This window comes from Lampetra fluviatilis, chromosome 28 (genome assembly GCF_964198595.1).
Source record: "Lampetra fluviatilis chromosome 28, kcLamFluv1.1, whole genome shotgun sequence".
Lineage (NCBI taxonomy): Eukaryota > Metazoa > Chordata > Hyperoartia > Petromyzontiformes > Petromyzontidae > Lampetra > Lampetra fluviatilis.
Window position 1 is genome coordinate 10,230,758 of NC_136302.1, and position 24,223 is coordinate 10,254,980.

General features: G+C 45.9%; 1 protein-coding gene across 5 annotated transcripts in view; it reads right to left on the minus strand.

Moving 5' to 3' along the window:
- LOC144942762 (lipoma-preferred partner homolog) overlaps positions 1 to 24,223 on the minus strand; it is a 57,796-nt gene that overhangs the window by 23,853 nt on the left and 9,720 nt on the right. For 4 of the 5 annotated variants that reach the window (XM_078869659.1, XM_078869657.1, XM_078869658.1 and 1 more), the window contains exon 2: positions 19,254 to 19,508. In XM_078869659.1, coding sequence (XP_078725785.1) covers positions 19,254 to 19,482 — 229 coding nt within the window. In that variant the 5' untranslated portion in view covers positions 19,483 to 19,508. Of the gene's footprint in view, positions 1 to 8,841; positions 9,057 to 19,253; positions 19,509 to 24,223 lie in introns of those variants that run through there. The other variant, XM_078869661.1, reaches the window with a different exon arrangement.

Here is a 24,223-nt window from a genome sequence, read left to right on the forward strand (position 1 = left end):
CGTAACTCCACCACAACGGGCACATTTCTTAAATTCCTCCTGCGTTTGTCCGACCCAGCAGTGTAAATGGGCACAACCACAGTTTCAAACTCTCAATTGCAAATCCAGTGGCGAGTGCGATAAACCATTGCACAACGGCAACATCGCCATATTAAACCTACCGATGGTTAAATATCAAAAGTGGTGTGCGTGGCTTTGCAGCTTCACCATGGCCATGTTAGAGCAACGAGTCGGACCACAGAGATCCTGGGTTCAAATGCTGGCAGCCATGTGCGATACAGCAGGGTGCCTATCATTGCACGAGAGAGAGAGATATGAAAGTGCCTTCAGGAGAAAAATCTGTGGTATTACGCTCCGGTGCCGTTCATGGGCATGACGCGACGCTCTGGCTCGTGTACGAGTTCCAGAGCATAAGTGACCTTTTACACGATTTGCAATAGAAAACATGGCATGTCATTGGCAGTAAAACCCAATCTTCGGTTAAGGACCTCTCTTGGATTGTATGGCTAATTATTGAGTGTTTTTCGTGTTTGGGAGAAAACGCATTCAAACACAAGAACACTACTCAACCTCAAATTGATAGGTAAAGCAACCTACTCGTTCCACTGCCTTCCACATGTTACATTGCCCTGTGGGCGAATATGTTATGCACAGTGCCTTCATCACAGCCTCCATGTGGAAGGAAACCAGAAAACTCGCAGAAACTACACGCATACGAATGGATATTAATTCTAACGATTAGTCTTATATCGCGCCGTTGTTCATGCAAGTTGCATAACCTTCATATTAAAAAGGTCAATTTATTATGTGCACGTATCACTACATTCGGCAAAGAACTCTCTCTGCGCGATCCGCCAACCATTCTCCTCCACGTTAACGAATTGTAAAGCATTCGTGTGCCATTGGGCGCCAAAAAAAAAAATCCCGCCCCAACTGCCCTCATAAATGGTTTTGTCTGCGATAGAAATCACATACCTGCATAATAATGGTACAGTCTCTCGTACTTCCTGCTGCCGCCTTGCATTCTCATTGGCCGCCCCTTCACCGTTGCCGTTGGGGCCAATATTTTTCCTGGCCCCGTTTTTTTTTAATATTTAAGTTTCTCGTAACTCAGGAAAGTATCTCCAAAAGGCGGTTCAAGTAAACTCAGAAAGCAGACAAGGGGGGGGGGGGAAGCGATGCGAGCCTGGCGCTTCCTGACAAATTCTCTTCGGTGAAATCGAGAAGGAAGATCAAGCAAATGAAGAATCTTTAGGAAACGCGTTGGCAGGCGGAAAAAGAACCCCACGCCTGCGACGGTTCCTGTAATTGGTTGATGCTTAAGAAGAAACGTACATTTCAAGAGATTTGTAAACAATCCATTGTCCCTGCTTTGATTTTCTGAGTTCCTCTTGCTTTGTTGGCACCGCTGCCGAACGAGCAAACTTCCTCGTTTATCTTCTTGCCGACAATTATTTTCAGTTGTTATTCACCGCACGACACCTCCTATACAAAGTAGCCACAGTCACGGCATCGCTTGCTTAAATTTTTTCTAAATTTTTCGTTTAAAACGTCCTTTAGCGGCGCTGTTCTATGGAGCTCAGGGCCGTACAAAGTCCTGATCGGTATCCAACACAAACCTGTGTTGCCCTGGACGCCAGGCGAGGCACCAAGTACCGGCCGATTCAACCCAGCGTTAAACACAACCCCCTCATACACACACACACGTGTGTGTGTGCGCAACTCCGACAGAACGATGCCCTATTAAATATAGAACGCGGTGACGGTGGCTCTTTAAGGGCTGTGGATGTGATGGCGTGGCACATCAACAACACGAGCACACGCACGCGTGCACACACATGCCGGCCTCGACGGAAATAAACCCGGGCGACGGGGAGAAGAAACACAAGACGTGTGAAGAGGGCCGACGACATGCGCTGGCGCGACTGTCCGAGTGTGTGCCCCACTTTGTGAGCCAAGGAAAATAGCTCATCCGTTTGAAATGTATGTACATGTTTGTTGAACTTCTTTCGCGTCGTACATTGCCAACAGAGCTGATCGGAGGTGCGGGCAGCTAATCGAGGACATCTATCTGCAGATAAAATAAAACACGTGCATGGCTCACTTTCGCAACAATGGGGCAGGCTGCCAGTTAACCATGGCACGGTAAATAGGGTTTGACGGGGAAGAGAAAGAGAGCTTTCAAACAACGCACACGCAGGGAATTCCATACCCGATCGGGTTATTCCCATTTCTCTCGCTCGGCATGCAAAGCCTCAGAAAGCGGCTCCAAATACAGGAATCACTTAGTACAAACCTGTCGTATGTAAAGCTATCAATTTTAAGGGAAGCTCAACCAGGACACATGGGGAGTTGGTAGCCCCTCCCTCGAGCAGCGCCGCCCACTTTTTCAATAACCACGCCCACTCAATCGCTACCTCCACTCACACCGAGTGCCTTCTATCCTTATAATTGTTGGCCCTGCCCACTGCTCATAGGCCCCACCTACTCGACTGCCAGCTCCACCCACTGCTAAGGTAGCCTTGCCCTTTGCATCCATGAGCAAAAGTAAGATTTTTATTTATTTATATAAATGCCACCGGGACTATCCCAGCCAAACCAGTACAATTGTAGCGAGTCCAACCGAGTCGTGGACGTTGTCTTAGGGAGCAACACGTTTTATAAAACTATTAGCACAACATACTCCAGGCTATTAACACAACACTCTCGGGTGGTGACCACCCAACTAACAACGCTACGGCGGAACTAGACACGGTTCCGCTATCCCGGTCCGGCCCACAAGCTGGGTCCCGGACCACGTGGCTGGATGCTTCTTCAAGCTTGACGTGGATCTCCTGCCTCTCCAACAGTAAAAGCCCCGAGCCCCTCACAGGGTCCCCCCCTTATATCGGGCCGGGCTGGGGCTGGCTCCGCCTCTCGCCCCGCCCACCTTCTCGATCTCTCTCGCCCTTGCCCAAAGGTTCTCGACAGTTCCCCCCGGACCATGTGACCACCCATTGGTCCCCTCCAACAGTGGCCCCCCTCCAGTATCATCCGGTCACATGTCCCCAGGTCAGCCAGAGTGTCATGCCCCCAACGTAACCCCAGCTGGCTGACACTCTCTCAGCTCTCTCAACGGGAGCTGTGCGTGGTGCCACCACGCTTAACCAGTGCTCACCCAAGCCCCCACTAGGGCTCGTACTACACCCCGTGTCCGGGGTGTACACACAACAGTAGACATCCCACCGTGGCCTCACAGGCCCGGGCACCACACAGTGACATTTCCCAGTCAGTACACAATTGTTAGCTTTTAGTTGTGTGCTGTCTTGTCATATTATGGGCCATAATATATGCATTTCATCGCCAACATTTAATAACAAGAAGTGGAATAGAGGTCAGAATCTTGATTTGAAGCTTTCGTGACTGCAGGAATCCATACTCTTTGGTTCTTTCGGTAAAGTCACTATAGGTATAAAATAAATCACGACGTTTCGGGTGCAACACAAGCGTCCGTCATCAGGTGGGAAAGCATGGTCTGCTGCGGAGGCAGTCTGAAAGAACCAAAGAGTATAGAGGTCAAAATGCAGAGCTGCAAATCGCTCAGATTCTGGGTTTGAATCCAGGCAGCCACCTGTGATTACATCGGGTTCTCAAGTGTAGCGAGTTGATGGTCTAAGTAAGGATGGCCACCAATGCCTACGTAAAAAGCATTACATTAAACTTGGTTCTGCACTTAATTTGGCTAAATTCCAGCTCTGATAATCAAGTATCGAATTTGACGGTCATGCGATGAACAATTTCATTTGCATAGTGGGTGGGAAAGTGCTGCTAGTGACTTGACCTCATAGGTAGCTCTCTGAAATGCCCTTCTTTAACACGAAGTGATGCACTGCTCTGAAATGAGATCTAAATTAATTTTTTTATCTTATGACATCATCCCGACAGCACAATCGAGATACAACAGAGGCAATTTATAAAAAAAACTAAATTATAATTTAAGTCCATGGGTCAGGTTTTCTACAAAAGCAGCCCCAACCTTTGACCTGCAGACCATGTTATGCCGGGACATTATGCATCAACATGTCTTTTAATCTCAATAAAAACTTCTCTAAAAGTACTGTGATATTTGATTCACAAAACATCCATAAAAGCAAATAACTTTTTTGCATTCACTAATCTGCAAAGTTGTGTAATGGACAGTTAAAAACGACCGTGCGTTGTGAAGAATAAAATGAATCTCAAGGGGTCTGCCAAACTTCTCGTGGACAAAAATTTGAATACTAATTGCAGAATATTTCGATTTAAAGCTTTCGTGACTGCATGGATTCATATTCTTGGTTCTTTCGTAGAAGGGAAATAATAAAATAACAAAAATACAACATAATAAGATAAAATTCTCACGACGTTTCGGCCACATGAGGACGGCTGCGTGCGTTGTGGTCGAAACGTCGTAATAATTCTATCTTATTAGGTTAAATTTTTATTATATTATTATTTCCCTTCTACGCGACTTTACCGAAAGAACCAAGAATATAATTGCAGAATAATGTAGCTGGCCAGGAATCAAACCCAAGCAAGTGGGATCATAAGTTGGCTAACGACAGGCACACTGCTGCCACACTTGACGACAGGGCGGTTTTCATATGACACCCACCCCCGCCCTCTGCAGGAAATGCTCGCAGTGCAGTCACAATGGCTCCAACAATGCCGAGCGGCTGTATTCTAACCATGTCAGAGGTGAACTGTAGCTCTGACCGACATTCCTAGAGCGTGCCGTCACCAGATTTCACAACGTAGATCACTCACCAACGATTTCTAAGGAAATGAGGGGGCTCGCGAGGGCCGTTAAGGCGACACCACCATAACGGGTGTTCTTTCTTTACAAAACGAGCAGTGAGAAGAAACCGTAAAAGATCACTGAGATTCCGTTAAGAAAGTAGGAGAAATCATTCGGATTTTAGTTCAACAAAATGCCCTGGTTATATTCAAATAAGCCAAGTAACTAAGTGGCCAATACTGGCGTCGGTGCTAAGGTGACTACGTTTTTTTTACAAGCTTACAATTATAAAGTAAAAAGGAATATATTTTTCAATTCTTTATCAACCAATTGCCAAATAACCGAGTAACTCATCTCAATTTAAACATAATGACCGAGACCTAAATTCGTTCATACAAAAGGAACTATAATGTTCACAGCTCAAACTAACATTCATCAATAACACTGCTTTAAGCGAAAACAATACATATAATTGGCGACGTTTCAGGCAATAGTGGGGGTGTACGATCAGTGAGCCAGGCCAAATGGTGACCTTTAAAGCAGATAAGGGCCGCTGCCTAAAACAACCGATTACAGTCATATGCCGATTGACGTCTCCCCCTTCTACGTCGTTTCGAAAATAGGTCGTCGCTTTATTAACACCACTGCCCGATTTGCGTCGCCTCAACCCCCACACCCGCGTCGCTGACAGCATCATCGTCTGTCCTTTCTCGTATCCATCGCCTCTCAGCCTTCGCCTCCACCTACCACCCCTGTGAATCGCTTTGATTGACGTCATTTCGAAATTTGACGTTGCACCTTTCAGGAACGCATCCCCGACGTAAATCGGAATATTGCTGGATATATTTTTTATTTATAAAGGCAGTGTTATTGATGCACGTAAAAACCGTTTTTGTTATTTGTGCTTGTGTACCCGCTGCCAATGCAGTCTAAAAATATTATTAAGTATTTCTGGAAGGATGCATAACATATCTATGCATCCAAATATAAATTCTCTAATATATCTTTAATTTGAATAACCAGCACTTTGCAGGGGTGAAATTATTCATCACAAACCTGGTAGGTTAAACAGATGCATTTCATTCTAGATTTGAAGCTTTCGTGACTGCAATGATTCATACTCTTAGTTCTTTCGGTAAAGTCACGTAGGTAAAAAAAATGAAATTAAAATTAATAATATTTTATTAATCATATTTTTATTAATTTTAATTTAATTTTTTTACCTACATGACTTTACCGAAAGAACTAAGAGTACATGTATAAGATGCATTTCACATGCAGGCAACAGCCCGTTAAAACCAAATCACAGAATGCAACGCGACACCCTCCCATGGATAGAAAACTGGACACCGGCTAGCAAGCTGACCCACTTGCATGCGAGGCAAGCCAGATAATAAATATTTAAACAGCGTTGCAAGAGAATAAACCCTTTCAATTCCCCGATTATGGCGTCTCGGAAACTAAAAAATATAAGAGCAATTTGGTCCACGGACCTACTGCACCTACCGCAAATCATTGGTTCTACGCAGCCCATAGCGGGTTAGAAAGGGAAACGTTATCTTTGCTTTGTCGTCGTGAAACAGAGGCCTCGTCTGTGTATTTATTATGCATATCCGGGGAAAACACGAGCGGGGTAAAGCATTCGTGACGGATGTGACATACGCACATATATTTACTGTGTCCGGCAACACAGCCAGACCATATATAGGAAGCCCTGTGTGGCTGCTTGCAAAACTTGCCATGGCAAGCAACAACGCAGCACTTGTAAAGGCATCCCCGGTTAGAGATCACGACTCGGTTTAAACTTAGCATTAATGTGTTGTTAAAAAAAACCTCCCACTGCACATTCTTTTGCCATGTGTTTACCCGCAATTATCCACAACATGAAGCGCTTGTACCATGCGATAGTTCATCATTATCAGCCACCACCATCATCATCAGTAGCAGCAGCTAGCCATGGTCAATCCACTGCTGGATGAAGGTCTCCCCGCAGTATAACCAATTCACCAAACACCTGCACACGAGCCCATTTCTCTTTGGGCATGCATATTCGCAAGTGTGACATGTCCGGCACAAGTTTACTTCACTTAACGGGTTGAATCGTCTTCCAACAGCTTTAATCCGCGCAACACAATTGCACTAGATTTGTTTGCATTCGGGTGAGACCCATGAGAGAAGATGAAGGAGATTGGTCCGACAGTTCGATAGGAATGCACCCCGAAAAAGAACGCATCTCAAGAAATTTCCAGTTTTGGAATCCACAATTAATAGCGGAGGCTCTGACACACAGCGGCTAAGGAGACGGGACAGCATTGGGCACAGGGAGGGGGGCCACGGGCTGCTCCTGCTGCTGCTGTGTAAGGCATTGCTTGTTACGTACAGTCCTGCAGGCACAGTCACATTCTTTACGACCATTTTGTTTGAAGACACAATAACTTTCCTCGGAGCATTCAAGCAAAGCCGCACACACACGCGCACACACAGGGCTCTCTCTATTCCACCGGCAGAATAGTTAAAGCGTGCAGATTGTAGCCCAGCTGAACACGAGCCCGTTGTTCAATGCTGCACTCCTAAATAAAGTTGAATAAAAGATAAGTTCCAACTTAAGCGAGGGTGGTCGCGCAGTATGAATTCAGGCACCGCAAGTACTCGGGGGCCAAAGGAAAGGTGGGGGGGGGGATGGGCTGGTGCTGTATTGGAGGGCCATGTGTCAGATTCTGTGTCTGTATTTGTGTTTATGTCTGCCACTACGCCTGTGTGTCTGTATCTGTGTATTTGTCTGCCTCTGTGGCTCTTCCATGTGCGTCTGTCTGCCTCGATACATCTGCTCCCCTCTCTCAAACTGTGTCTGTCTTTGTGTATGCTTGCTAACAACACTTGCCCCAACAGCATAGAAAAGTTATACAGTGGGGAACTTTGTCTACCGATCTTTAGGTCTATGTCTGTCTTCATGTATTTCTGTTTCCCTCTATGTCTGCATCTGTCCGTCTCTGCGGCTGCCCGAGTCTCTATGCCTCCGGCTCTCGCTCCATGTCCTTCTCATTGCGTCTCCTCTCACACCGTGTCTTGTCTCTACATGTGTTTGCTCCCTCTGTGTTTACATCTCTGGGGGCTCCCACAGCTCCCATTTGCAGAGCCCTCTCCACTTCGTCTTGCCCTTGGGCCACTTGCAACTTCCTTGGGGCCCACATCTGCTCCGTTCCCCTCCACCCCCTCCTCCTACTACTAAGTGAGATGAGTCTCACACACAGACACGTGCAGACGTGCGCAGACCCTGGCCTATTGCATTTCCAAACTGATGGGCAGCGGAGCAATGCAGGCTTCTTGTGTGAGCGCAAATGCTGCTCCCCCAGTGACAGATACTTCATTGCTTATTTATAGAACGTTTGTGATTATGGGAAGTTTGGTTCAATCGCATGCCATCTTCTCACTGTGCAAGTGAAAATTCACTGCGCCCACCCCTGACCCCCCCCACAACTCCCACACTCTCACAATTTCATGGTTACGATTCGATCCAAGAATCAATTCCGTTTTTTTCCTCCTTTGGAATGTCTCGTCTATAGGCGATGTTGTTTCTCGTCTGGTCTGTGACCCGGCTGCTTTCTAAGTGTGTACTGTCGTTGTTACTGTGTTTCACATTTCACCGTCTTCTGTACTGGCTCGTCTGTGCTGTGTATATAATTTACACAGTACTGTCGTGTGTTATCATCTGCCCTCTTGTTTTGCCCATTCAGGGTCTTATCCATTCCGCAGCCTCTAAGCCGAAAGGCAAAACACTGCATACCATTTGCCTCGCATTAGAAATACCACAAGCTATTCTCACACTCGTGTTTAAATGCATTATGAAAAGCGAGCATGGGAACACTTCAATCGAAGAATTGTTACAGGCCTCTTGGACTCACAGTACTATTTTCACAAACTGGGCCCCACCAATATCACATCACATCGTAGCTCACCCCAAAAGTCGAGTTACAGAGCTTGAAAGGGGGACTAGTTGTAGTGAAGGGGGGTAAGGAAGGAAGGAAGGACGCATGGACGGACAGACGAGTAGAGGCGGTCTCTGCACCAACAAAAGCTTCCAATACCTGAGACGGAGAAACCCCTCTTGGAGCCGACGGCCGCGCTGCTTCGGTGGCACCCAGCGCTCGCTTACAAAGACGGGGACGCCTACTCTGCGTCGGCCACTCGCTCCGAGGATCGCACGGAAAAGTGAGCTCAGGCGAGTGGGGGCAGCTGGATCCAGCAGGGTGTGGGTGAGGGGTTGTGGGGGATGGGGGTGGCGGTGCTGGTGGTTGTTGTGGTTGTGGCAGTGGCGGTGGCAGTGGTGCGTGTGTGTGTGTGGTGGAGGGAAGCACAAGTGAGCTCACAGGAGGGCTTGGCACGGTATTTCTGAACGAACGCATGGACGACGACGCAGCCGGAGGAATTTGCTAGCGGCAACGTTATTATGATTACTATAATTATCATCACCTTCATCATTTTTCCTCGCTGTCGTTTTCAGCATCATTGTGTCGTAATGCATTTTGACATAATGTTTAATGTCAAACTGTAAAGGCACCATTTAGAATTACAGTTGCGTGAAACTAATGAAACAGTGTATTACGTTTTTTTTTTCCCCCACACTGGAATGTTCCATTTGCTGCACACCTACGTTCGCCAGGTCTCCCTTGGGAAGAGAAACTTCCGCTCTAAGTAGCCAGCAGGCCTTTACTTTCGCAGCCAAGAAGGTCACCCATCTACACGTAGCATGTGTATGCTATAGTTTCCAGACTGATATTCTCCCGTGTTACTCTTAGTGATAAATATCATACAATATTTAAAACGAGAAAATGTTATCTTCTTGGTTCTTTCGGTAAAGTCTACGTGACTTTACCGAAAGAACCAAGAAGATGAATCCCTGCAGTCACGAAAGCTTTACATCGAGAAAATGTTATCTAACGGACTCTCATCTAGTGATACTGTTATTAAAATAATTTTGAAAAAGTATATTCACAAATTTTAATATGGTGCTATTCACCGGTTGGAGAGTCGAACAACAACCTTTAAACTGCTGATCCAAGTTTGAGTCCACATCACAGCGAATATTAGTCTCCAGTGATCTCTGAAATTGGTTCCCAGTACCCCTAACACTTTCACAAATCCCCAGTGACCAGCAGGGTGAAGCATGACCTAACAACCCCCATGACTGACATGGCATTTAACCAGCACTGTTTTACCAATGGGCTGTACACATTTTTATAAATCGTTATTATTTAGCTTAATAACAACACTCGCAATCAAATATGCAAAATGTTTTACTTTCAGAGAATTAAAATCTTTATACTTTTATTTATTCATCTCCGTAACCAGCCTAGTCACATTTCCTTTAAAACAAATCCAGGAATTTAATAAGCACCCATTAAAGAGTGAAAGGAAACTTCAGAAGATTATCCATAACCCAACACATGAGCTCATTGTATATCACATGTTTAAATCGTAAGGCAGTGTTTGTGTCCATTAAGTGGCAACACAGCCAGCCGTCAGCATCTGTGAGTGGTCCTTGAAAGGCATGTCAACTGTAACAATGGGAAAAATCTAAAGCCAGATGATGGTGGTGGTGGTGATGAGACTTTGAAGAGAAGAACTTAGAAGTCAGGTGTTGACTTTTGCAACAACTTTGAGATCTAGCAGAAGGAAGCGATGGTGAGGGATGCTGGCAACAATGTGATCAGCCACGATGACCTCTTGACCTTCACCAAGTTTGTTGATTGGCGATGATGGCAAAGAATATTTTTTTAACTGGGGCTTGTACGCTACAGCCAACCGACCGGGCAGTCGGTGAAATGCCATTTGATAAAAACGGACAATGTTATCTGAAGTTAAGGTATTTGAAGTGATAAAATCGCATAATGCGACAGGTCACTTGCTTTTAACAGTCAAACATTAATGCCTGGTTTTGCAGACGACAACATGGAGGTGTGAGACCCTTCAACGACAACCTTTAACAAAAAATATATAACCAGCGCCATTAAGATAAAACGATTTGGGTTAAGAAAAGAAAAATTCCTGTGCACACGCACGCACACAAACACACCCGGAGCTGCCTCCACCCTAAAGCCTGCCACCACAAGGCCCCTAAGATCCCTTCGCAATGTCCTAATAAGGGCATACGGGGAGACTGCAAGGCACAGGAAAGTTGCTGGGCAGGAGCAGCGAGGAGGAGGCGGCAGCGGGGGGAGTGGCTGTCAAAACTGCGTGAGTGCACAGACACAGGCGTGCGTGCGTATGCACGTGTGTGTGTTAACGTGCGAGCATGCGACAGTGGGGAGTGGTGGCATATTGGGTTTGCGCACTGCTCTCATAATCATCGTCTTCAGCCACGGCCAATCCGCTGTTGGATGATGAAGGCCTCACCAAGCTGCTGCAGCAGCCTCTCACTGTCCTTCGATGTAATGGTCCAACTAACACCTGGTCATGTTGAATTGCTGCAGAGTATTAACAGCAGAGATGAAGAAACAAACGCAGCTTAAGCTTGGTGCAGTATACGTACACCTCCCAGGTCCTGCCTATGTTAATCATAAGAATTATGTCATTTTCTTGGTTCTTTCGGTAAAGTCACGTAGAAGGGAAATAAAAAAATAAAAACAATAAAATTCTCATGACGTTTTGATTGCAACTCAAGAAATCATCATCAGGTGTGAAAACCACAGCAAGAAAATTTGAAATTATGTCATCTGTTTATTTGGGACATCACCGAGTCCCTAAACTTTTTCAGGGGGGGGGGGGGTTCCTGCATTAGGAAGTATGGCAGCTTATACTTGGGAGGAACGTTTTGCATTTCAGGAGGAAGCTGGAGTACCTGGAGAAAACAACTCGTGCATTTCAGAGCATCACGCTCAAAGGGCCACCCACATGACGGTTCACGGATCTGCTTGTTGAACTGCCATCCGCTGTCTCACCTCCGTATGATCCACTAACCCCCGTTTCCAAAACGCCGGCTAAGAAGCGCGCACCACCACGCCCGGCTGAAATCGGTGCCTGGTCATTGTGTGTGACGTTACAAGCCCATGTGTGTACGTGCGCAGCAGCAATATTTTGAAGTCCCGTACACTTAACGTTCATAAACAGACCGAGCTCCGATGACAGACTACAGCCAACAGCGCTGAATTAGCGATGGTCTACATAATTTAACTCAGCGGTTCCGCTTAGATCAAGTGCCATCACTTCATATAGAATAACTTACTCATTCACGTGCCTACGGACAGAGCAATCCCTGTACGCTTGATCAAATCGGATATCTTAATTCTAGCAAGATTCAGCCTGGATAGTTGCTGTACTTGAATGGGAAACTGTCTGGAAATACCAGGCATTTGTTAGGCTTGGGCTACAAGGTGGCCATAAAATGGCCATACAACCATGTTTAATACATTTGTACGCAACTTTGAGTGTCACCCCCATTGTGTGCATGGTGGGTTTACTCAAAATGTCTTCCCACATGCAAACGGTCATTGACAGAACTGGTCAAACATACCGATCCAGCAAACAGAGACACTCAAGAAGGCTTTCCCGAGTTAAAAAAAAACCACGATTGTTATTATTACTTTACAAAATGCTATTTCACTTTTACTAATAACTGCAAGAAAGCCAGGGCAGATCTATAACATGACACCTTCAATTGAGATCAATGGCTGTTGTTTTCTACAAGTCGCCCGGTCTCATTTCCATGCATTATCGCATGCCTCGCTCCTTTCAAGTGTATTGCATTACTAAATAAGGCTTACATTTTTTTCACCCATATCTGGGCCAAGCATTCGAACAGAGACTCCCATTCACGCCGGAGCTCAGACGATGAGTCAAAAGCTTTATCACAAGCACACTGCTGATGTGGAAAGTGTGGGGGAGGGGAGGGGGCCTTTAAATTATTTCCTTTTATAGCCACTCACTGCAGCAGCACGAGCAAAGAGAAAACCACTCGCACGCAAAGTTCTGTAAAAAAAAATTAAATATCTCGAAAAGATACTTTCTTCCCATATTTAAGCGCCTGCCCACGTGTATGCGAAACGCAATCTTTGGGGTGAAGCGTGTGTGTGAAACAAAAAATGCAAAACCGGCAAACGGCACCTTAAAAAGTCGGCTCCTGCCACCAAAGCATTTCCTGCAACCGACAGCGGTATGTTTTTGAAGCGGGAGTGGATGTGGTAGGGGGGGGGCCTCACTGCCTTTCGGAATGCATTTTAAAAGACACGTGGGGGGGGGGGGCGGCTGCTATTCCGTCTGGAATGCTTTTTGCATCCAGTGAGGAGGATGGTCTGTTTTTGTTATGCACTCGTCTTCACGTGAAAACCCAAGGCAGGAGGGGCAAAGCGGAAGCCAAAGACGAACGTGGCGGTGTGGGATGGCATCAAGGGGCAGACCATGCTCAGTGTGGGTGGGGGACGTGGGACATCGCAAGAGCATCTTGTACCGAGAGGGAGCGCTGGCATACGCTGACCCGTTTGACCTCCGAACTCGGAGCCGACAGACGAATTAATGGATGGTTGCCTTTCCGCTGATCAATTTTGTTGAATGTTGGGTTTTGTGATAACGCAGTTATGCCACCGATGCAAATATTGGTCCTAATCGTTACCCCTGTTGTACTTAAGCTGAAGTAATGTGTAAATAAATATCGATTTGAGTGATAAACACTGGCGGTCAGTACCACACACACACAGACAGTATGTACATATTCCACCATTTGGCTTATGAGAATTCACATTTTATCTTTCCGTATCTCCCCAGTCTACTTATTTCAAGTGGCCACATTTACGCTTTACCAGAATGAACAACTTTTGTAAACATTTCCCCAAGGGGCAATTGGATCAACCAGTCAGACCCACACACATGAGAATGCAAGGAAACCCGGCTGTCAACCAGACGCGGGCCCACGACAGCCTTCTCAAATCACGACTGCCATTTCGCAAATGCCGCCTTTTAAGGTGTGGAATTTTCTGTAAACAAACAGTGGTGGAGAGGGGGGGGGACCAATGTTTTTCTTGGAAAAGTTGCATTCATGCATTCTGGCACTTCACCTGATAGTTTCTTGAGCCCAAGTAAATAAGAGATAAAATAAAGCAATTGGGTAAACAAAAAAAGACAAATGTCCACATGGCCCAAAAGTGCTGGCCATTACGCATCTCTCTTGATGGTCACGGAGCCAATAGTGGAAATTCCACAGTCCTATGGTAGGGTCCAGTTTCTCTACCAGACGACTACTGCCAACTTCCAATGCTGGGGTTAAGCAGCCAATGGGTGGTACTCATTTTATCGACCCTGAAGAAATAAGCATTGAGCAGAGCCCAATCGACTCTGGCCAGGATGTGGACCTACGGTCTCAAAAAAGGAAGCGACGTTTCTCTACTAGCAAGAGCGAAAGTCTGGCCAGAACAGCTGCTATAATATGCGTAGCCACCGCAAAGAGGTAGAAGACATAACATTGTTCAAGATGGCTACTTTGGTTTAAATTTTAGTGAATTCGATGAAGCACGAAAGAATAACGGACAGCACGATGTGGGTAATGATTTACCCCCCCCCAACCAAACCATTCCTTCCTAATGATTCAATGAAATGCTGTGATTCGCGGTCCCAACACCCAAATACATACAATACCTAGAAACTCGAAAGCCCCCGATTCGTACAAACGGTTCGATATATGTATTAATTCACTCCAGTCACTCACTCACCTCACTGGTGGTCAGTCTCCTCCTTATCACACGACTATCGCCACTACCATCATGGTACTCTTAGGTTTTTTCGGTAAAGTCACGTAGGTAAAAATAAATAAAAAATAATAGAAATAATAATAGAAATAAAATAATTAATCACGACGTTTCGGAGGCAACACAAGCTTCCTTCATCAGGTGTAAAAAGGCACAGCAAAATAACTGTAACAATAACAAATAACTGTACAGTTATTTTGCTGTGCCTTTTTACACCTGATGAAGGAAGCTTGTGTTGCCTCCGAAACGTCGTGATTTAATTTTTTTTATTATTTCTATTATTTTGATTATCTATTTGTATTATATATTTATTTTTACATACGTGACTTTACCGAAAAAACCTAGGAGTATGAATCCTTGCAGTCACGAAAGCTTCAAATCTAGAATTAATACCATCATGGTGACCGTTTCCCATGAACCTCAATTGTTGATTTCCCCACCAGACCCAGTGGTGGGGATGCAGGGGAAGGGGGGGGGGCATTATTTGGCCCCATACTTGAGATATTGAAAAGGGTTGACATTACGGGACACCCCCCCCCGCCCATCGAAACATTGGGAAATTTCTAGATCTGCTGCTTCACCAGACTGATTGTTTAGTCTGGTTAAAGAGGAGGTCAAACCACATCTCTCCACCCGCTTCTTTCCCTGCAATGCTCGAATTTGGAATTCACTCCCCCCACCCCACCCCCGTCGCCTCGTGTCCCAAGTTCTCATAACCATGCTCAATTCAAGAAGAGCATCAACTCATATCTATGATCCCATTACCGATGCTCTGTGTTGCTGACCGCTTGGCATGGAGTCTTTGCGTCTGTGCTCAACAACTGCGATAAAGAGAGCTACAGAATCAACATGATTCAATGTATCACGAAAATCCTTTTTCAGCGGAATATCTCAACGGGAGCGCACCGTTTACATGTAGGTGGTCCATCTTTGGCTTTGTTTACAGTTGGATTTTTGCTAAATTATGTTTTCGCAAAGGGGGCCCTCCTTTTGTAATCTCATCCACCATGGGCAAAGTGAGCAAGCGGTGTGACCTCTTGTTTGACATTAGTGACTGTGGACTCGGCATGCCCAAAATTGGGATGCCGCATTTACATTCTCAGTTACAACACCTTGGCCAAGCGTCAACTATGGGTACCATCTGTCAAAAACAAAAACTTCCATTTTTGGTCCGATTTTGTCAGGGGGGAGAAGGGAAAAACATTTAAAGGCGCAGAATCATTTTACCCGACTTAGATAAATTACAGCCCCACAGTTTGTGTTTCCTCATCACTCATTATAGCCTATGAAGTCACCTTAAAAACATGTTTAGAGCTACGGAATATAAATATCCTATAGCCATTACGGACTACAGTTTCAACGTGTTTTGTTATGACAGACTATTGGGGGTGTAAAAATACACCGAACCATCCCCTACTGAATTGTCAAGTTGCAATTCGATTGAAGAACAGATTCCCCTTAGAACATGGGCAGTGAATATAGCGAGCTCTAGTGGCTGCAGTGGGTGACGTGAACCCCATCGAATACGGTACGTACGAATCGAAAAACATTGACCGATGCCCACAATTTGATGCGCGTATCGCGAGTTCAAGCAAGGATGTGTATACTCTTAGTTTTTTCGGAAAAGTCACGTAGGTAAAAAATGAAATTAAAATTAATACAAATAAAATAAAAATCACGACGTTCCAGAGGCAACACAAGTCTCCGTCATCAGGTGGGACCGTGACAGCCAGATTTGCTGTATCAAGTGATACAAGTGATACAGCAAATCTGGCTGTGACGGTCCCACCTGATGACGGAGACTTGTGTTGCCTCTGAAACGTCGTGATTTTTATTATTTTATTAATTTTAATTTCATTTTTTTACCTACGTGACTTTACCGAAAAACTAAGAGTATGAATCCTTGCAGTCACGAAAGCATCAAATCTAGAATCAAGGATGTGCATCCGATGAACAAGGTCATCGCTACACCCATACAAAAGCGGTCGTCTGTTGGGGAGAAATAAAAAAGGAAATTTCGTCAAAGCACCAAAATGGGTGAAGAAAAACGATTCTCACCGAACACACCTTACAGCTCGCCTCCTTATCCACGCGCGGAATGCAAAACAGATGAAGATTCCAGCAGTGGCTTGCCAGCGGGCGTGGAATTTTAACTGTAGGCTAATTGCGCTAAAACCAGGCCAAACAACGCTTACAGTAGCTGTACGCAAGTCCACAGCGCTTGAGGGGCCTATCTTTGTTACAAACTAGCAAGCCAGCGCACTAAGAAAAGCTTCCGTTTTATTAGCCGCACGCGAGTTTACACGCGCGTTCTTCTAAGGCACACATGCTTTTGTCTTTCAAGCGTTTTGTTTCCAATTTTGCCCCCAAAAAAAGACTACCAAAGATCTGGCGAGCTGAATTGTCAAGCGGTGCAGTAAGTTTTATAGCAGTTGGTTAAGGGGCTGTAATTTTATTGGAAATATGCAAAGGGTCCTTTTCAATGAATGGACGGACTAACAGAGAGACGGGCTGGTATAATGCTGACCAGGGTTGAGCAAGAAGTGGCCTATTGGCTTTCGTAAACACTTCACAAATGGTATCCGTAGTTGCTATGCAAGGCTGTGTCATTAGCAAAAAACATTTAAGATAAACAGTGGATTGCAAATTATGTCAACTGGATTTGGAACCATGCCGAGAGCCAGATTAGCGCCCCTTTCACGGACAGCACTGCAGGATAAGATGTAACCTGAAGCCGCCATCAAAGTTGTGTTAACAGCAAAACGATTACAAGTCAGGCCTCTAAAATGTATTTTTATGTTACCGGTAAATACATAAAAACGGTTACCCATTTACTAAAAACATAGAAATTAAAGGCAATGAACACAAGACGTTATGCCTTTTTTTAAAATGAGAAATTAAGGGAGTTGCCATGGTGCGATTGTTAGCACTGGACTTGAAATACAGCGGACGCTTGTTAGATTTGATTAGGAGGCGTAGCAGCTGAAACAATGAGGAAGGAGGTTTCTTAAATCCCCCCCCTGTTGCTTCTGTTCAACCAGTCGAAGAAAGGGGTCCAGCACAGTCGAATTGATTGGCAGGATGCGTGTGGTGGGGTAAAGTGTGGGTACGCCCACCTATTCCGAGGCATAATTTGTATTATTATATATTTGCCGCAGAACATACCAGAAAATCTCCCATAACCCTCCCAGCAATTTTGGGCAAAGGGGCTTGGACACAATCCAAAGCATGTATCCATGATGGTGCCTGTACAGCGCATCGCATGAGCGAGCAATTGAAACCCAAGCATGCGTTCGTACACTGGCGGTCTTGCATGTGTTTTGGCGTCATATACAAAAGTAAGGCACATGCGCACAAAACATAAAAAAACCCGCACACATTCCTTGGAAAAATTTTACGAGCTTATTGCAGAGCTTGCATAAAGCTGACGCTTCCCCAATGCCGTTAAAAACGCCTCGCGATGACCAGGCATGGGCAATGTTTCAGAGATTGCTAGCCTCGCTTGCGGAGTCTCATTTGTAGAACTGTTAATTCAATTGGCTTGTATTTGGGCCTTGTATAATATAATTAATTTACAGCGTTGTGGGAGGCTAATAGCACGAATGACGCTGTATAAAATCAAAGTATCATTATTATGTGCGTGTACCGTAAATCATAAGATTCATGCATGCTCAATAAAATGTGTTCATAACTATGCATAGCAACTGATTTTGATCCGTGGCTCGGGACTTTATTTCAGCTGGTAAGGCCCATTGAATTAAGCAGCTCTGTTACAAGGACGACCACAGCCAAAGACCGTCAGCAGTGGCGGCAGTTACAGGGCATTGCAGTTACATGGAGACTCGGAGAAATCCGTAAAGTTACATTGAGACTAATAGAGTTAGAGAGAACCAGAGTTACATTGAGCCTCATAGACCACAACCCAAAACTGTCGTTGACAGTGGCGGCAGTTACAGGGCACTGCAGAGAGGGAATGTGCAATCTAACCAGAGCGAAAACAAAACTTGTTCACATGAAAGCCATGCCAAAAATTACTGCAAACAGGATAAACAATAAATAGTGCTTAAACACAAATAAAACAGTGTCAAAAAATCCCTTCAGACGTTTGTAAATAAACTGTATATACGGCCTCAGACGTAAGAACTTGGTCATAAGCATTCAGAGCAATTGTGGCAGAGGTATGACTAATTACATACTGAATACTCTCCCCATGGCCAAACTGACATATGGCTGCCATCTCTCCCTAGATCCCTTTGCAACAGGGCAGTTAACATCAAGGGTTATCATTTATTTACATACATACGCTTGTTTACCCATGAATGCCTCGCCAAGTCTCAAGACTCTTTTTCAGGAGGGTCCTGTCAAGCTTTCGTAGCATGGGGCGCCAATGTTAATACGTCTAATCCCAATTGAGTAATTTGCATAGTTTTTTCAGCAATGGAATGTTTGGACCAACAACCAGTTGAATGGGTGTGTTTCACAGCTTCTGGGAGAAAACATGAGAACTCAGAGGTAACCCATCGCAAAACAGGGGGATGCCAAACTCCGACACGAAAAGGCACCCAGAGTCGGGAAACAAACCCAGGTCCGAGACATGTGTGTTACCACCGTGAAAACCCTACTGCTGACGGGGATTTTAGAAGTAGTTCTGTTAGAGCTCCTTCCTCAGGCTTTACATTTAAACACGGCGTGTCACACTGCTCATAGATTTATTGCTGTGCAACAAAACCTATCCCCTTGCCCACACACTCCTTTTGCATTACCTGTGCCGCCCTTGTAGGGGTTGTGCTTGGGTTTGGGGGCGACGGGGGGTCCCGGGCGCTGGGGTCCCGAACCCACGGGCGCCGAGCAGGACAGCGCGTGCTCGCCCGGCACGGAGGGGAACGCGTCATGCTCCACCTGCGCCAAGCTCAAGGTGACGATGTCACCAACGCCGCCCGCAGCAACAACGCCAGTCGCGTTCTTCGGCGAGATCCAGGTCGGTCCTGACATGGTCCCGTTGTTCTTGCTCTCGGTGCCTTGGCAAGGGAGGGAGATGAGAAAACAAAAATTATTTGCCAGGCAAGAAAGTAGAACGGCGGCAAGGGTGGTGCAGTGCTAATGCTCATGCCTCGCAGCAAGAAACTCCTGGGTTCAATTCCTGACGCGGGTGCCTATTTGTGTGGAGGTTCTATCTTCTTCCCCCATTCTGCATGGGTTTCCCTCTGGGTTTCCCGGTTTTTTTCCCATAACTAAAAAAAACCCAATGTAACTGGTGTTGGGTCAAAACATCCCAATGCTGAAAAAAAGACAAATTATTCATTTGGGATAACACATAGCAGGATCACCAGATGATACAAAAACATGGGACCCTCCTAATAAGAGTCTAGGAACTCAGAATTTTGTTACTGGCTAAATAAACATCATCATAAGCGAAGACAAAAGTCCAAAGGTAAAAAGGTGCAGTTCTGCATTTGCTTTTCCACACCGCTGCTGGCAGAACAGCCTTTGTCAGAGGGAGCTCTTTGGAGCCCTTCCACAGAGAGTATTGGCATCCTCTTCCACACTTGACAGACATCGTGGAACAGTTGAGAGTACCCACAAGGATAACCCACCAAACACGACATGCCGATTGACTAACGCCACTACATTTGACACCTAATATTTAAACTAGCTTTACTACCCGGCTTCGCCTGGGACTTGGATTCACGATGCCCGGCCGCCTTTGTCTCCCCAGTGGCGATGTTCACACACCACACCACACCACTTACTCGTTTGAGGCTGAGTAAACCTAGGGGAGGCCCAGGACAGGTTAAAATAATCGTCACCGGTGGCGGCCGTGAACGGGAATCGAACTCGGGTCGCCGGGTTCGTAGCGCAGCGCGCTAACCACTACACTACAATGCGTTACGCTTCCACATGCGCGGGTCACATGACAGATTTGACGTCACAGCTCACTTGCCGTACAAAAAATATATGCATTATTGAGCTCCCCCCCACCCCCCAAAAAAACACAAAAGTGTATTTTAACATTTTTTGCATGGTGTACAGTCTGGAAAGTACACACATGGCAAATTTCCAGTTTGTTGCATGTCGGGAAGTACACTAAACATTTTGAACAGACACACATATTCACAACTTTGCCTTTTATATATATGGAGATAAGTCCAGGACAGAGCACAAACCGCGACGGAAGCAGGGTTTACAGAAATAGGTATTGAACTGTGCCCCTAGGTTTAGATGAGGAAGGGCAGATTGGGGGCTCTCTGCCACACCCAAGTGGGGATTGACACCCCCATTTCGTGAAAAGGTGGATAACCCGATTCGGCCATGCCGGGGTCGTTCTAAGACCCCCATATATCCCACTCCCCCGAGTCTCACGGTCATCACAACTTGCAGCGGGGCATTGTCAGTTGACAACCGTAAAGATTTGAGGGTCAGAGTTTTTATGGTCGGCTTGGCGGCAAATTCCCACCTAAAACCAGACGCTTGGATCGGGGGGGGGGATTGACGGGGTGGGGGGGGGGTCTCGCTTCGAGAAGGAATCTACACGAGACACCCACGCAACGCTTATTGCAGAGGTTTCACGGTTCTTAAAAAACACGCCGGCTGCTTCAACAGACGTCGGCTAAGATCGCGCGACGCCTTTTGCAAGAGCAGGCCATTGTGCATGCCAGCGTCGTGGCCCAAATTGCCAAATGTGACCTGCAAATGACTCAACTGGCATTATATATAGCAAGTATACCCCTCTCCCCACCCTCCCCTACTGGTAGACCAGAGACTTAGATATTATTGGCACTGGTTTCTAACCAACTTGTCTGTGGTTTCCTGACGGAATGTGCGAGATGGACCGAATGGCCACCCGCGCCCCCCGCCCTGTCACTAGTAAACCTTTCCGTTCCGAGGTTCTGCTTTACGAGGTGCAGCACGGCAAGTAGGCTTCGGACAGGCTATCTGCAAACAAAATAAATCACGGCACTGTGTGGTGGACTGATCAACTGCAGCGGAGGCCGGGTACGGGCCCAATTCTCATACGAGCAACGGACGCTTACATTTCATTGGTGGCAGATGGCAAAGGGCACTTTCTGATTCAAGCACACAATTTCATGTACAAGCACGACTCACCTCAACTCCATCACAAGGGTTGTGCTTTTATCAGGTGTGGACTGCAAAAGTTATTCAATCTCTCTGCCCTCTCTCTACTGCGAAGGGCCACTGCCCAAACCATTACCCTACTACATTGTATACTTTTGTCTGTTGTGAAGCAGTGTTGTTGATGATGATGATGGCCAAGCTTTATTTGAAATCTATGAAAAGTTACCACATCATGGATAGGCTCTCTCCCATACATTCAGCACGAAACAAAAAAATAATTCCTTTCGACCCTCGTTCTAAAGAGTCCCCGAGTCTTAGCGAGGATTTATTGTGCAAGAATGCATAGATATACATCACACAAAAAAGCTGTAAGATAGCTACCAGTAGGAATTGAAGACAGCTTTGAGAACAGATCCCTGTTTTTGATTAAACTGCAAATCAAGATTGCAGCGTAAGCTTTGTCAAATCACAGCAAAGGAGAGTTGTAATATCGCTGCAGTTATGCTATGCGCGTATTAACATTATATACTTTGCAAAAGAATGCGTCAATTTATAATTGCATTGGCAGATCGCTCCCGATGGCGATTTTTAATTCTTATTTCTTCATAATGGAGCTTCAACATTGTTGGGACAGTGTGTACGGAGGCTGTGGATCCTCGCCTCGAGAGAAAAGCAGCACATTTCTTCGTTGGTCCATGTCTAACTTAAGGCAAATTATGACGATCTCCAAGAACTAGAGATTCAGCATGTTCATCAATAACACTTCGTTAAATGTAAAAATAAATCATACTTTTGAAGGCAGTGTTATTTAGAAAATGTGTTGAGATTGTTAGGTGTGCTTGTTGACCTCGGCCAAAGCAGCAGCAAACAATTTGTAAAAACTAGGGTCGCTGCAATACAGCAAATATATTGTACTATCACCAGCCCATGATAATAGCATCGTCCATTCCGCTAAATATCATTAGCCACTTTCTTCGATTTGTTATTTCGGACAAAATATTCACACCGGGGAGCTTTCAAAAAGTTTGCCCGGTTAGTTATACAGTACTGCACAACCGTGAAAACCTACGGGGTGACCCTGGTAAGAACATCACGATCGGGGGTGTGTACGTACGGGTTTACACGCTGCCATGCTTGCACTAACATTTCTCGGAGTTCAGCTGCCGCCCACTGGCGGTTTTCCAAAAAACAAACGGGAGCAGCTCTACTCTCAACCAACGACGTCCACGTGGCTTGCACCGGAGGGAGGGCAGACGGACACTCACGACTCCTCTTGGAAACGACGGTCACGACCCAACAAGGGCAAACGCGCGGCACGCGGCGGTTTTCCGGTACAGGCCTGCGGTCTGGTTACAATTACCGCGGGGGAAGCGGGTGACAGAATGATGAGAGCAGAGGACCCATCGCCCACCCGATGAGCCTCATCCTCCTCCACCGTCGCACAGCGAGCGACGCAACGCTCCTTTCCGATGTACACAGTCCTTGTTCTCCCGCTGTTAAGTCGGAGCTAGGAGAAAAAGCTTTGAACGCCTCCCTGTCGCCGAATGTGTTTCTCCATGGGCAGCCCATGTGGTGGGCATGCGAGAATTGCGGGATGTAGAAAAAGTCAATGGAAAAATGCGCTCTGATTATTGCACAAAGATCACCGGCTTCCTGTATTAGGACATCGTTTCCCATCAAGGTCGTTTCTGATGGAAATCTTTAATCTGAAGTATTGGTGTTTTGAAATGGATTCCAGCACTCCGGCTTGCATAAACAGTTTGTGCTCGCTCGTGTAAATATCGTGGGCAAAAAGGCACCGACTGCTCCTTTGCTTGCTTTAAGGCACTCACTGAATTGAACTAAAGTATTGTCAATTGCTTGGCATTTCAGACAGACACCAACATCTCAAACTTTAAATATAAACTGGTAATGCCACCAGTGTCACAGTAAACCCGATTATCATAAATGTAAAAATACTACAAGGATCCCCTGATCAAACAGCAATGACCGCACTCCTCCGAACCTTTGTTCCCACGCACAGTTACGCTCATTAAGTTTACACACGGCTGCTTCTGAACTACGTCTACCTACACAGTCACACGTCTTAAAACAAATAACTTCTCTCTACTGCAAGCAACAAGCCCCAGGTTGTGACTCACAGCTCACACTGAATCACATTGAGAATTCATCACCAGACCACAAGCCTCCGTGAAACACCCCACTTTAGGACAAGATCGACGCGGGCATTCATTTCCTGCTTGGCGCGTTCCAAGAGCTCTGCACAAACACGCGGTGCACTCCCACGGTGACCAAAGACCAATACCCAGAGGGGTGACAAGGTTCCAAACGGCCGCTCACTGACCTATGTGCCCCCCATCCCCCCGCCGACTCGATCCCCGGCTCAGCCACGTACTCTTGAGGATCAAGCATCTGCTCGCGAATCTGTAACTGTTTAGAACATCAACCTCGGGTAATTAAGCGAAGAATTCCGCAGCAGGCATTTCACTATCTGGCGCAGGAATCTGTTATAGATAGGGATAAACAGAACGGGATAATGTGCCGCCTTATGACATTTTTACGGAGACGCCAAAAAACGCTAGCGTAACAAAAGATGTTTCTTCTACGAGGTTGACGCAAGGAAACTACACACGCAAGTGAGAGAACAGGTAAACACGAC